Source organism: Schistocerca gregaria, chromosome 5 (genome assembly GCF_023897955.1).
Source record: "Schistocerca gregaria isolate iqSchGreg1 chromosome 5, iqSchGreg1.2, whole genome shotgun sequence".
NCBI lineage: Eukaryota > Metazoa > Arthropoda > Insecta > Orthoptera > Acrididae > Schistocerca > Schistocerca gregaria.
Window position 1 is genome coordinate 302,799,033 of NC_064924.1, and position 14,479 is coordinate 302,813,511.

The 14,479-nt window shown below is 43.4% G+C and overlaps 1 protein-coding gene across 1 annotated transcript in view; it reads right to left on the reverse strand.

Moving 5' to 3' along the window:
• Window positions 1-14,479, reverse strand: part of LOC126273173 (dnaJ homolog subfamily C member 13) — a 337,754-nt gene that overhangs the window by 32,075 nt on the left and 291,200 nt on the right. The window contains exon 33 of the mRNA XM_049976652.1: window positions 332-517. Within this exon, the coding sequence (XP_049832609.1) occupies window positions 332-517 (186 nt within the window). The remainder of the gene's footprint in view (window positions 1-331; window positions 518-14,479) is intronic.

A 14,479-nucleotide genomic window follows, 5' to 3' on the forward strand; every position in this document is an offset into this window, starting at 1 on the left:
AAATCTTAAACCAGCCCTGCCAACATAAATAAAATGAAATATCATTGATACAATTTCCATCTTTCTACTAAACCAAGAATTTTTCTTCTTACTCTTGTAGTCTGTAAACTGATGGAAATTTGCCAACAAGGTCTGAAGACTTAAAGACAAACGTCAAACCTGATTGAAATCAATGGGGAAAGTTGAAAATATGCGCTGGACTGGTATTTTGTGTAAATGTTTCAATAAAAACAAATTTGGAGGCCTTTCTGACTTCCCAGAATAATTTACATTTGAGAGTGAAACAATAAAGATACAGTAATATGTGAAGGTATAACATGAAAATACATACCTCACTCGTTGCAAGCTGGTGCAGAATCCGAATGGCAGCTCGTGGCACGGCACTCTGCTGGAGTTGAGCCACAATCTGGTGGCAGATTCTTGGTATGTGTCCAAGTGCAGGAACATGATCCGCAAGGGCAGGCTGAGCTTGCAGCAGGCACACAAGAGCACTTGTTGCCAACTCCAACAGTTCCACCTGTCAATGTGCAATATGTTTGTTATGGAATATTCCCTAGCTTCAAAGTGATAACTCAGATGGTGAGAGGTTGCAGTATGTACACCTGTGTTTTGGTTTGAGTGGATCTGTAATTACAATGTGGAGGATATAATCTGAGTAGCTTGAACAGACACTCATAAACATCCAAATGTTTACGGGGGAATTCCTGAGCGTAGGTTTCAACATTTTCTGCAATTCTGGTGAGGAATGCTGAATATAGAGAGAAAAGAGGCAAAAGTTTTAAGCCATTAGCTCACAAACTGGCTTGGAAAAATTTGCTGGCAGTTCCTTACCCATAATTGCAGGGCAGGATGTGTGTGTGTGTAAAAGGGACCAAAGTATTTCCAGTTAAGAAAGATGGAAGTGTAGCTACTGTACCAAACACGTTCTGATATGCCATTTAGAGCAGTAAAAATACTTCATGGCTGAAGCAAGTACAGAGGCAGGTAAGTTAATTCAGCCTAACACATGCAGCGTCACTGGTGAACTGATGGAACTCTCATTACAAGTGACTGAGGTGGAAATTTCACCAAATCATACTTAATGAACATACCACAGCATGCTAACCAAGATCACATTATTTAAAAACTTCCATATGCTTACTTAATATTTAAAATGTGCAGATTACTTGTATCTTAGGTTGTCAGTAGAATTTTCATGTTGTTGTTGTTGTTGTGGTCTTCAGTCCTGAGAATGGTTTGATGCAGCTCTCCATGCTACTCTATCCTGTGCAAGCTGCTTCATCTCCCAGTACCTACTGCAACCAACATCCTTCTTAATCTGCTTAGTGTATTCATCTCTTGGTCTCCCTCTATGATTTTTACCCTCCACACTGCCCTCCAATACGAAATTGGTGATACCTTGATGCCTCAGAACATGTCCTACCAACCAATCCCTTCTTCTGGTCAAGTTGTGCCACGAACTTCTCTTTTCCCCAATCCGATTCAATACTTCCTCATTAGTTATGTGATCTACCCATCTAATCTTAAGCATTCTTCTGTAGCACCACATTTCGAAAGCTTCTATTCTCTTCTTGTCGAAACTATTTATCGTCCATGATTCACTTCCATATATGGCTACACTCCATACGAATACTTTCAGAAACGACTTCCTGACTCTTAAATCTGTACTCGATGTTAACAAATTTCTCTTCTTCAGAAACGCTTTCCTTGCCATTGCCAGTCTACATTTTATATCTTCTCTACTTTGACCATCATCAGTTATTTTGCTCCCCAAATAGCAAAACTCCTTTACTACTTTAAGTGTCTCACTTCCTAATCTAATTGCCTCAGCATCACCTGACTTAATTTGACTACATTCCATTATCCTCGTTTTGGTTTTGTTGATGATCATCTTATATATTCCTTTCAAGACACTATCCATTCCGTTCAACTGCTCTTCCAAATCCTTTACTGTCTCTGACAGAATTACGATGTCATCAGCGAATCTCAAAGTTTTTATTTCGTCTCCATGGACTTTAATACCTACTCCAAATTTTTCTTTTGTTTCCTACACTGCTTACTCAATATACAGATTGAATAACATCAGGGAGAGACCACAACCCTGTCTCACTCCCTTCCCAACCACTGCTTCCCTTTCATGTCCCTCGACTCTTATAACTGTGATCTGGTTTCTGTACAAATTGTAAATAGCCTTTCGCTCCCTGTATTTTACCCCTGCCACCTTCAGAATTTGAAAGAGAGTGTGCCAGTCAACATTGTCAAAAGCTTTCTCTAAGTCTACAAATACTAGCGTAGGGACAGTATTGCTTCACGTGTTCCAACATTTCTACGGAATCCAAACTGATCTTCCCCGAGGTCGGCTTCTACTAGTTTTTCCATTCGTCTGTAAAGAATTCGCGTTAGTATTTTGCAGCTGTGACTTATTAAACTGATAGTTCGGTAATTTTCACATCTGTCAACACCTGCTTTCTTTGGGATTGGAATTATTATATTCTTCTTGAAGTCTGAGGGTATTTCGCCTGTCTCATACATCTTGCTCACCAGATGGTAGAGTTTTGTCAGGACTGGCTCTCCCAAGGCCGTCAGTAGTTCCAATGGAATGTTGTCTACTCCGGGAGCCTTATTTCGACTCAGGTCTTTCAGTGCTCTATCAAACTCTTCACGCAGTATAGTATCTCCCATTTCATCTTCATCTACATCCTCTTCCATTTCCATAGTATTGTCCTCAAGTACAATGCCCTTATATAGACCCTCAATATACTCCTTCCACCTTTCTGCTTTCCCTTCTTTGCTTAGAATTGGGTTTCCATCTGAGCTCTTGATATTCATGCAAGTGGCTCTCTTTTCTCCATATTGTCTCTCTAATTTTCCTGTAGGCAGTATCTATCTTACCCCTAGTGAGATAAGCCTCTACAACCTAACATTTGCACTCTAGCCATCCCTGCTTAGCCATTTTGCACTTCCTGTCGATCTCATTTTTGAGACATTTGTATTTCTTTTTGCCTGCTTCATTTACTGCATTTTTATATTTTCTCCTTTCATCAATTAAATTCAATATTTCTTCTGTTACCCAAGGATTTCTACTAGCCCTCGTCTTTTTACCTACTTGATCTTCTGCTGCCTTCACTACTTCATCCCTCAAAGCTACCCATTCTTCTTCTACTGTATTTATTTCCCCCATTCCTGTCAATTGCTCCCTTATGCTCTCCTTGAAAGTCCGTACAACCTCTGGTTCTTTTAGTTTATCCATGTCCCATCGCCTTAAATTCCCATCTTTTTGCAGTTCCTTCAGTTTTAATCTACAGGTCATAACCAATAGATTGTGGTCAGAGTCCACATCTGCCCCTGGAAATGTCTTACAATTTAAAACCTGGTTCCTAAATCTCTGTCTTACCATTATATAATCTATCTGATACCTTTTAGTGTCTCCAGGCTTCTTCCATGTATACAGCCTTCTTTTATGATTCTTGAACCAAGTGTTACCTATGATTAAGTTGTGCTCTGTGCAAAATTCTACCAGGCGGCTTCCTCTTTCATTTCTTTGCCCAGTCCATATTCACCTACTACGTTTCCTTCTCTCCCTTTTCCTACTACCGAATTCCAGTCACCCATGACTATTAAATTTTTGTCACCCTTCACTATCTGAATAATTTCTTTTATTTGTTCATACATTTCTTCAATTTCTTCGTCATCTGCAGAGCTAGTTGGCATATAAACTTGTACTACTGTAGTAGGTGTGGGATTCGTATCTATCTTGGCCACAATAATGTGTTCACTATGTTGTTTGTAGTAGCTTACTCGCATTCCTATTTTTCTATTCATTATTAAACCTACTCCTGCATTACCCCTATTTGATTTTGTGTTTATAACACTGTAGTCACCTGACCAGAAGTCTTGTTCCTCCTGCCACCGAACTTCACTAATTCCCACTATAACTTTAACCTATCCATTTCCCTTTTTAAATTTTCTAACCTACCTGCCCGATTAAGGGATCTGACATTCCACGCTCCGATCCGTAGAATGCCAGTTTTCTTTCTCCTGATAACGACACCCTCTTGAGTAGTCCCCGCCCGGAGATCTAAATGGGGGACTATTTTACCTCCGGAATATTTTACCCAAGAGGACGCCATCATCATTTCATGTAAACATAATATTTTGTGAGAAGCTACACATTTTAAATATACAGTGTGGAGAAAAACTGGTCACAAAATTTTAACCCTGGATACCTGATGCCAGTAGGAGCCAAAATTGTTAAAGTTGTGCAAGTCAACAATACACAGTTTTTAAACTACAGATACATGGCACCACGCACATCAGTTGGTTGTGGGATTGCCCTGTTGCCAGATACTCTGGATAATGCATGACCAAGAATACTTTGCCTGCCGGAGATCGCCATGTATCCAAGTTGGCCTGCATGCTCAGTGGTAGCGCACCAGCATTCTACTCTGGGGGGCTGGGCACAAATCTGCCAGGGACCCGACACATCCACTGTTGTTTCCTGGTAAGACGTACCGGAACAAACCCATCATCAATAGCTGTTAGTTTGCATAGAGAATGTCTCTCACAAATTGTGACAGCCCTGAAAAGGGTCTTTTTTGTAGCTAGGGCAGTGTTTACTTAAAGCAGGTGCTCAAACTGGGGACACACTGATGCAACACAAGCTTGGTAACGTCAAACGGTGTTTTGCCAACATATATTTTGAAGATCCCTTGCATTGCCCTGATGTGATTAGCAGCACGTTTAATGTGATCCATTAATTCCTACAAGCTCCTCTGCCAATTACTTGGCCACTGATGAGTTCATTTAAATATCCGCGCACAGCATGACTTATATGCGGTCACTCCATCATGCTGCAACCACATGCGTAGACATCATGCTGCAACCACATGCGTAGGTGTATGCAAATCTGAGTCCGTGGTGCCCAGTTTCAATAGTTTAAAAATGATGTGTTGTCCCCCTACACAACATCAGTAATTTTGGTTTTTACTGGCATCAGCTATCCAGGATTAAAATATTGTGACAATTTTTCTCCACCCTTCTACTATTTGAGATCATTTTTTATTATTGTTTTGTTTTGCTTTAGAGTGCAAAAAACAACTGGGGTCATAAATGCCCAAGTCAGAACTAGAGAAGAACATGAACACAGACAGGAGTTAAATGACTATACATCAGTCCTAATTGACAGAAGAGAAGATAGCTAAAAGCAGGCATGTGGAAAACAGGGCTTAAAGAGACACCATACAGAAATGGAGGTCCAAAACTAAAAATTAAATGGCCTTCACCATATTGCTTCGGCAGATACAAAGTAAAACAAGGTTGACATCCCATGCGTCTTTGCTAAAACAGCTGATAAATCAGTCAGCAAACCCAAACTGGAACGTAAACGTGGGAAAAAAGTGAAAGGGCAGTCCATCAGGAAGTGGCGGACAGTTAAAATTTGGGTGCAATATGTACACAGTGGTGGGGTAGTGCCACATAGCAAATGACGTTGGCTAAGAAGGCAGTGCCCAATATGCAGCTGAATTAAAATAATCTCCTCCCACCAGGAAGGCCGACAGGAGGTCACCCAATGCGCAAGGAGAGTCTTAATAAGATGAAGCTTATTCCCGTGAAGGGAGGACCATTGGCGATGCCAAAGGGACACCACCTCCTGACAGACAGCAACGCAGAGACCATCCGAAGGAATATAGGTACTCACAGGCTGAGGTACGAGGACTGCAGCCTTGACAGCAGTGTCAGCTGCCTCATTTCCTGTCAGCCCAACATGACCAGGAACCCACAGAAACATGACACTGGCTCCACCAAGAGTGAGCAAGTGACAGTTTTTCTGGACCCACTGCACTAAGGGATGGGCAGTGTACAGCGCACATAGACTTTGGAGGGCACTGAATAAGTCTGAGCAGTGGACAGTTGAAAAGCCTGTGTCACTGGATGTACTTTCCGTGATGTGATGCAGGGTGAAGAGATTGGCTGTAAATACTGAAGAGTGTGTCGGAAGCAGATATCAAAAGACACGGGTGCTAATGACGAAGGCACACTTGACCCCATGATCAGTCCAAGATCCATCAGTGTACACAAAGATACTATCACAAAGTTCCTTGCAAAGGTTGTGAAACTGAAGGCAATAGACCAAGGTTGGAGTAATGCCGTTAGGAAGTGAATGAAGGCCAAGGTTAACATGGGCCAGTTTACAAAGACAAGGTGGTGAAGGGTTCACACCCACTGGGAAATTTGCAGGTAGTGTGAAGTGAAGCTGCCCTAAGAAGTGCCGAAAGCGAACTCCAGGAGGTCATAGAGAAGAGGGACCAGCCCCATACTCACGATCAAGGGATTTATCAAAGGAGGAGGCAGAGGAGGGGTAGTCACGCATGACAGACAAATGGCATGCACACCTGCTGAGGAGAAAGGCACAGCGGTAGGACAGTGGTAGTTCAGCAGCTTCAGCATACAGACTTTTAACCGGGCTGGTGTAAAAGGCACCTGTGGCTGAACAAATGCCATGATAGTGGATAGTGTTGAGACGACATAAAAGGGATGGGCGTGCAGACACACAAACAAAGCACCCATAGTGGAGTTTCGAACAGACAAGGGACCAGTACAAATGGAGAAGGGTGGTTCTATCAGCACCCCAGAAAGGACCATTGATGACACACAGGATATTGAAGGGCGGCATACAGAGGCTGTCAGGTACAAAACAGGGGAGGCTATTGAGCATGAGCCCCAGGACTTTCATAGTTTCAACGAATGGAGGGGCAACAGGCCCAAGATGGAGAGAGAAACCATTTGCGCCACCGAAAATTCATACATGCAGTTTTGTCATTGGAAAAGCGAAAGCCATTGTCAGTGCTCCAGGAGTAAAGGCAATCAAGATAGTGTTAAACATATGCCACTCAGTGAGACATGTCTGGGGAGAACTACAATAGATCGCAAAATCGTCAACAAAAAGGGAGCCGGAGATGCCCGGCGAGAGACAGGCCATTATAGGGTTAATGGCGATAGCAAAGAGGACAACGCTCAGGATGGAACCCTGAGGGACACCATTTTCCTGGATAAAGGTGTCTGACAAGGCAGAACCAACACCCACCTTGAAAACTTGATCTTGTAAAGATGCTCGAAGAAAACACGGCACGTGCCCACGGAAGCCCCACGTGTAAAGTGTGCAGAGGATACCAGTTCTCCAGCAGGCGTCATGGTCCTTCTCCAAATCGAAAAACATGACCACAGTCTGGGATTTCCGCAGAAAACCATTCACGACATGGGTGGACAAAGTAACAAGATGGTCAACTGCAGAACACCGCACTCAAAATCCACACTGTACATTCGTTAGTAAATGGTGAGACTCTAGCCACCATACCAGCCGGGCACGAATCCTATGTTCCATCACCTTTCAAACGCAGCTGGTAAGAGAGTTGGGGTGGTAACTAGAAGGAAGATTTTTGTCCTTACTGGCTTAGGTATGGGTATGACTGTGGCTTCATGCCAGCATCCAGGAAACATGACCAGATGCAGTTGTATGTCTTAAGCAGAAAGTCCTTGCCTGCAAGATAAAGGTGCTGCAACATCTTAATGTGGATGGCATCTGGCCCTGGGGCAGAGGATTGAGATGAACTGAGAGCATGATCTAGCTCCCTCATAGTAAAGGCGGCATTGTAGCACTCACGATTTGGAGAAGAGAAGGGTATTGAACAAGCGACCTCCACTTGTTTCTGATGGAGGAACCAAGCGTTCTCCACCAGTTTCTGATGGAGGAACCAAGAGTTCTCCACCCGTTTCTGATGGAGGAACCAAGCGTTCTCCACCCGTTTCTGATGGAGGAACCAAGCGTTCTCCACCCGTTTCTGATGGAGGAACCAAGTGTTCTCCACCCGTTTCTGATGGAGGAACCAAGCGTTCTCCACCCGTTTCTGATGGAGGAACCAAGCGTTCTCCACCCGTTTCTGATGGAGGAACCAAGCGTTCTCCACCCGTTTCTGATGGAGGAACCAAGCGTTCTCCACCTGTTTCTGATGGAGGAACCAAGCGTTCTCCACCCGTTTCTGATGGAGGAACCAAGCGTTCTCCACCCGTTTCTGATGGAGGAACCAAGCGTTCTCCACCCGTTTCTGATGGAGGAACCAAGCGTTCTCCACCCGTTTCTGATGGAGGAACCAAGCGTTCTCCACCCGTTTCTGATGGAGGAACCAAGCGTTCTCCACCCGTTTCTGATGGAGGAACCAAGCGTTCTCCACCCGTTTCTGATGGAGGAACCAAGCGTTCTCCACCCGTTTCTGATGGAGGAACCAAGCGTTCTCCACCCGTTTCTGATGGAGGAACCAAGCGTTCTCCACTCGTTTCTGATGGAGGAACCAAGCGTTCTCCACTCGTTTCTGATGGAGGAAGGCAGGGTGATAGTGGGAAGAGCTTGAAACTTCCGCAAAATGGTGACAAAAGGTATTGGAGATAGCAATAGGGTCCACGATGATATTGTCAGCTACTGTCAGGCCAGAAACTGGGGAATGGATCTTGGTTCCAGAGAGCCACAGGAGGTTGGTCGACATGACAGAGGAAGGTGTGGAACTGTTAAAAGAACTAGTGAATGAAATCCAGCTAGCTCTTTTGATAGACACTTTGCATACATCTATTTACAAAGAATGCAGTTTGCCTCCATAGGGTGGTGGTTAAAAACACAGAGAGCATATCTCCGTGCACGAATTCCATGACGGCATGCCTCAGTCCACCAAGGGATTGGTACACGACATGGTAAAGATGAAGTGCGGGGGATGGAACGTTCTGCAGCAGTAAGGATAACATTTGTGAGATATTTCACATGGTAATCACAAATGAGGAAATTTCATTCTTCAAAAGTTGCCAGGAAGGAGTAAAGCGGCCAGTCAGCCTTAGGAAGCTGCCATTTAGGCATGCATGCAGATGGGGTAGGAGTTAGCAAACGGATAGCACAAGGGAAATTGTTACTCGAGTAGGTGTCAGAAAGAACGGGCCACTCAAGACAAGGGGCGCGCTGGGCAGTGCACAAGGAGAGGTCTACATGGGAATAAATGTGTGAGGAGCCGGAAAGGAAAGTGGGTGCTCCAGAGTTACGGCAGAAGAGGTTAAGTTGGTTAAGGTGGTCAGCCGAGAGGGCGCCTCTCTGATAGGTCCTGGGAGAACCCCAAAGGGGATGATACGCAATAAGGTCACCGAGTAGCAAAAACGGGGGAGGTAACCGCCCAATAAATTGAAGGAAGTCGGCCCTGGTGACAGCGAATGATGGAGGGACGTATATGGTACAGAAGGGAAAAAGTCAGGTGGGGAAGGTAAAGTTGAACTGAAACAACTTGAACTTAGGTACTCAGGAGGTGGATTGACTACGAATGTCATCCCATATGAGCAGCATGGCGCCTCCACCAGATGGAATGCCGACCTCAGGGGGAATATCAAAAGGAATTAGCAAAAAATGTGAAAGCTCAAAGCAATTGTGAGGGCACTATTTCATTTCCTGAAGGCTGAGGACAAGGGGATGCTGTGACACTAAAAACAGCTGTAAATCCACTTTGTGGGACCAAAGGCAATGAACATTCCATTGGAGGAGAGTCATGAGGATGAAGAGATGTAGGGGTGTCACCTTGGCGGCTGCCGAGAGACAGCTGGGGAAGAGACACCACTACAGGTCACAGAAGCAGGAGGATTCTGTTCCATGGGCTTCACAGGAGTATCGGCTTGCTTATGCGGTCAGTCTGTGGAGTCCTACACTGAAAAACGGTTGTTGGTGCACACCGAGGCTGGCCAGGCTAAGGTACCAAGTGGCAACACCATCAAAGAGGATCTTCAAGGTGGCAAAGTAGAAGACTGTTTGCCTTTGACAGGTGGCAGAATGGCCGCTGATGCAGTCAATACAGTGGGGAGAAGGAGGTGGACAATTGCCCTTGTACAGGTCCCTACCACAGGTGACACATGTGGCTGGGTGTCAACAAGACGTTCTAGTGTGGTTGAAATGATGACACTGGTAACAGCGCATCGGGTTCAGAACGTACGGTCAGAAGGTGATAATTTCATAGCCTGCTTTGAGCTTGGACAGAAGCACCACTCTATCAAATGTCAAAAAGACAGCGTGGGCGGGCACTAAGGAGGGATCTACCTTTTTCATTACAGGATGAACAGCAATGACATCCTGATCAGAGAGGTAAGAATGGATTTCAGCCTTGGTTAGATTGTTGAACAGCCTGGTGTAAATTACACCACAGGAAGAATTCAAAGTTCTGTGGGCCTCGACACAAACACGGTAACCATGGAGAAGTGAGGCAGCAAGCAGCTGTTGTGCTTGAGAATCATAAGTGGTCTCCAAAAGCAAAGTGCCACTCTGTAAATGAGAGCAGGATTTTACAGGGCCAGCAATTGCATCTACACCTTTCTGAATAATAAACAGATTTACCACTGTGAAGGACTGACCGTCTTTAGTATGTGAGACCACGAGGAACTGTGGTGCATCGGGAAGGGTCTTTGAATCATTAGCCTCATTACGTATACTTATTGTAGATGCCGAGTGGGAAGATGATTGACTCATTGTGAGGAAATATCCCACGATTGCCAGCGTTTCCGATGGCATGCTCCTTCTAACTGGGTGCCCCCTTCACAAGGGGGTGCACCCACCTTAGGTGATTGTTCACACCTCCTGAACACCTGACAGAGGGACCAAGCGGCAATTTGGGAAGGTTATTGCTCAGGCAATCACCCTTCCCTGGGCCTGTACTGTACCAGGGGGTACATGCAAACTCTATCTGTTGACCCAGGGCTGGGAATTACACGTTACCCAGTCACCTGTTATGTGTCAGATGCATGGGCCAGCTTTCAGTAGCACACAGGGAGGAGGAGGAGGAGGAGGAGGAGGAGGAGGAGGAGGAGGAAGAAGAAGAAGAAGAAGAAGAAGAGACACCTCAAATGCTGAAGTGGAAGGAAGGAAAAGGGAGTGAAAAACAAAGGTGAGAAAGTTCGCTCATCAGCGACAGTGCAGAACATTCCCAATAATACCCCAGACATGTTCCTAAAGGGAGGGGAAAAAGAATAGCAAGAGGATAGAAATTCAGCACAGAAAGGAAAAAATGCTAAAAGGGCTGCTGCCCCGTGGCATGAACTCGCCAAAGAGTGGTGAGCCCCCTGGGGGATTTTTTATTATGAAACACTTTTTATGAAGTAATGTAAATCAACATATAAAAAAATCTACTCAACAAGAAGCGGTAGGGGAACACACGCATGAAATGACTTAACTTTTACAAGCTTTCAGAGCCTGTGGCTCCTTTTCCCAGCAGGAGAGTTCAAGGGGAAGGAAGAGGTGTGAAGGAGAAGGACTGGAGAAGTTTATGGAAAGGGGTACAGTTCAGAAAAATCACCCAGAACTCTTCTTTCTTTCCTTCTCATTCCATCCGTTAAGTCTCCCCTGACCTGGGGTTTTGGGCGATTTTTCGGAACTGTACCCCTTTCCCTAAATCTCTCCATTCCTTTCCCTTCACCCCTCTTCCTTTCCCTTCAAGTGTTCTGTCAAAAAGAAGAAGTCACTGGCTCCAAAACCTTGTAGAAGTTAAATCCGCGCGTGTGTGTGTGTGTGTGTGTGTGTGTGTGTGTGTGTGTGTGTGTGTGTGTGTTTTCCCCTGCCACTACTTGGCAAATAAATTTTTTATCTATCCATTTACATTATATTATCAATAATTGGTTATTTTCTTTTTATGAAGAGTTGGCCAATTGGACCAATAATTGTATCAAACTGTCATGTAATGCATCTCCTTAAGACGAGTTTGCATGGTAGGGAAGAGATGATAGCGGCAGCCAACAGCATGCAAGCTAAAAGAAGTTATGTATGGGGGAGTGGCTGCACAGAATTAGTGTTCAGACTTCTATCATTTCATGAGTCCAGTTCGTATTGCAACTTAGAATTTTTCTGCGAGTGAGACCAGAGAGCAGCTTTACAATTCATACAGGGAAATGTATTGATACACATTGTGGAATTAACAGTTTGATCAATTATCTGTGAATTGGGAGGGAATTTCTGAGACTGCAAATAGTTGATTTTCAAAGGCATTTCTTGTGTCACCTAGCTCATTTGATAAAATTAAATCCGGTTACATCAGTTTACTTAACAAATCAATGTGTGGTATCTGCAACAATTTCATTTCACAAGGTGTGGTTATAAGGCCCCACGCCCAACCCCCAAACTGGAGGACCAGGATTTTCCCTTGTGGTTTACTCACCTAGGGAAGATGGCTTCCCTTTGCCTATAGCGCTCCAGCCCCTGCCCCATGTGAGACATGCTTCATCTGGCTCCTCTCTCTAGGCCTGGAATTGTTGTGGATACCAGACCTCTGCCTCGGAAGGATATGATTAACAATATGATGACAAAGCAAAGAACATGTTAATGAGAAGGAAAATCAATATCATGATAGCTACCTGGAAGGTAAGGACATTTAAGGGATCTAGCAAATTGTAAGCAATTAGAGGAAAAATGAATAGATATAGAGAGAAAATAACTGCACTACAAGAATTACAGTGGAAGGGACTGGGAGTGATTGCATCAGGGAAACACATATTGATGTACAGTGGAGGGGATAAGGACATTACATTTCTGGATCTCTCATACATAGCTCAGTGAAGGTAAATATAATTAGTTTCAAAGTAATTGATGATAGGTTGCGTTCTTTGAGAGTTAGGGCAAAATCTTTCAATGTTACAATGATATGTGCCTATGCCCCTATTCAAAACTGGGAGGGGGAAAAAAATCAGGAAAGTTCAAAATCATGATGTAAAAATTATCCTTGGGGATCTGAATGCAAAACTAGTAAGAGAAGTAGTGTATAGAAAAATAATAAGAAAAGAAAGCCTGTGTGAAGTAAATAATGATAATAGACTGACACTGACAGAATTCGCCAATGGAAAGGAGATAATGAAAAACACATGGCTTCCAAGGAAAGATATTGAGAAGTGCACATCGGCATTGCCAAACGGAGTTGGAAGAAACCAGACAGACCATGTAATTAGATAAATGCCACATATCAGGCATCATGGAAGTCAGTAGCTCTATGTAGAAGGGCAAATGGAGAGACAGAATTAGATATACAGACAGAATATAAATATGGCAAGAAACAAAAAGAGAAAGGGAAAAGTGAAAGATAGCACAGAAAGTATCCAAATTAAAGATAATCAGGAAGAATACAAAAAGAAATTAGAAAAGTTTATCGAGACAAGAGAGCACATGGAATGAAGGGGATGTGGAAACTAACTGGGGAATACTGAAAAAGAGAGAACAGGAAAAGAGCAGATAAGTTATGTAGGATGAAGAAAATGCAGTATGAAATGGGGAACATCAAATATTAGGATGAAATTAAGGATAATAATGAGACACAGAAGTTCTATAAAAGACCTAGAGAAATGAAGAAGGAGATTTCAACTGAGACTGGTTCTGAGCTGGGAGCTAGTGACCCAGTAAGACCTAGGAGTGGTGTGGGCATAACAGTATCCATGGCATCTCATAATATGGACACAAACTGCAAAATTTAAATTGCCAGTTTGGAAATCTGAATTCAAAGTTTGGAAATAAATTCAGGAATATGGACTCTAAATGTGAAAATAAGTCTTGGGGTTGAATGAGAAATTCAACATAATTGACAGAAGCATGAATCATGAAATGGGGTGGCAATTTTGTAAGTTGAGCAAGCAACAAAGTAAACTACAGAGACATTTGGAGTAGGAATTAAAATCCAGGGAGAAGAAATAAAAACTTTGAGATTTGCTGTTGACATTGAAATTGCGTCAGAGACAGCAAAGGACCTGGAAAAGCATTTGAACAGAATGGACAGTGTCTTCAAAGGAGGATATAAGATGAGCATTAACAAAAGCAAAATGAGGATAATGGAATGTAGTCTAATTTTATCACATGATGCTTGAGGAATTGGATTAGGAAATGAGACACTTAAAGTAGTAGATGAGTTTTGCTATTTAGGGATCAAAACCACTGATGATGGTCAAAGTATAGAGGATATAAAATGTAGACTGGCAATGGCAAGAAAAGCATTTCCGAAGAAGAGAAATTTGTTAACATCATGTATAGAGTTAAGTGTCAGGAAGTCTTTCCTGAAAGTGTTTGTATGGAGTGTAGCCATGTATGGATGGATTATAACTAGTTTAGACAAGAAGAGAATAGAAGCTTTCAAAATGTGGTGCTGCAGAAGAATGCTGAAGATTAGATGGGTAGATCACATAACTAATGAGGAAGTGGTAATCACCAATTTAGTACTGGAGGGCAGCATGGAGGGTAAATCATAGAGGGAGACCAAGAGATGAATACACTAAGCAGATTCAGAAATATGTAGAGTGCAGTAGTAACTTGGACATGAAGAAGCTTGCAGAAGATAGAACAGCATGTCGGGCTGCATCAAATCAGTCCCTGAACTGAAGACCTCAACAACAACAACAACAACCACCACAAAAACAAAAACAGCAAAAACAACATCAGTGG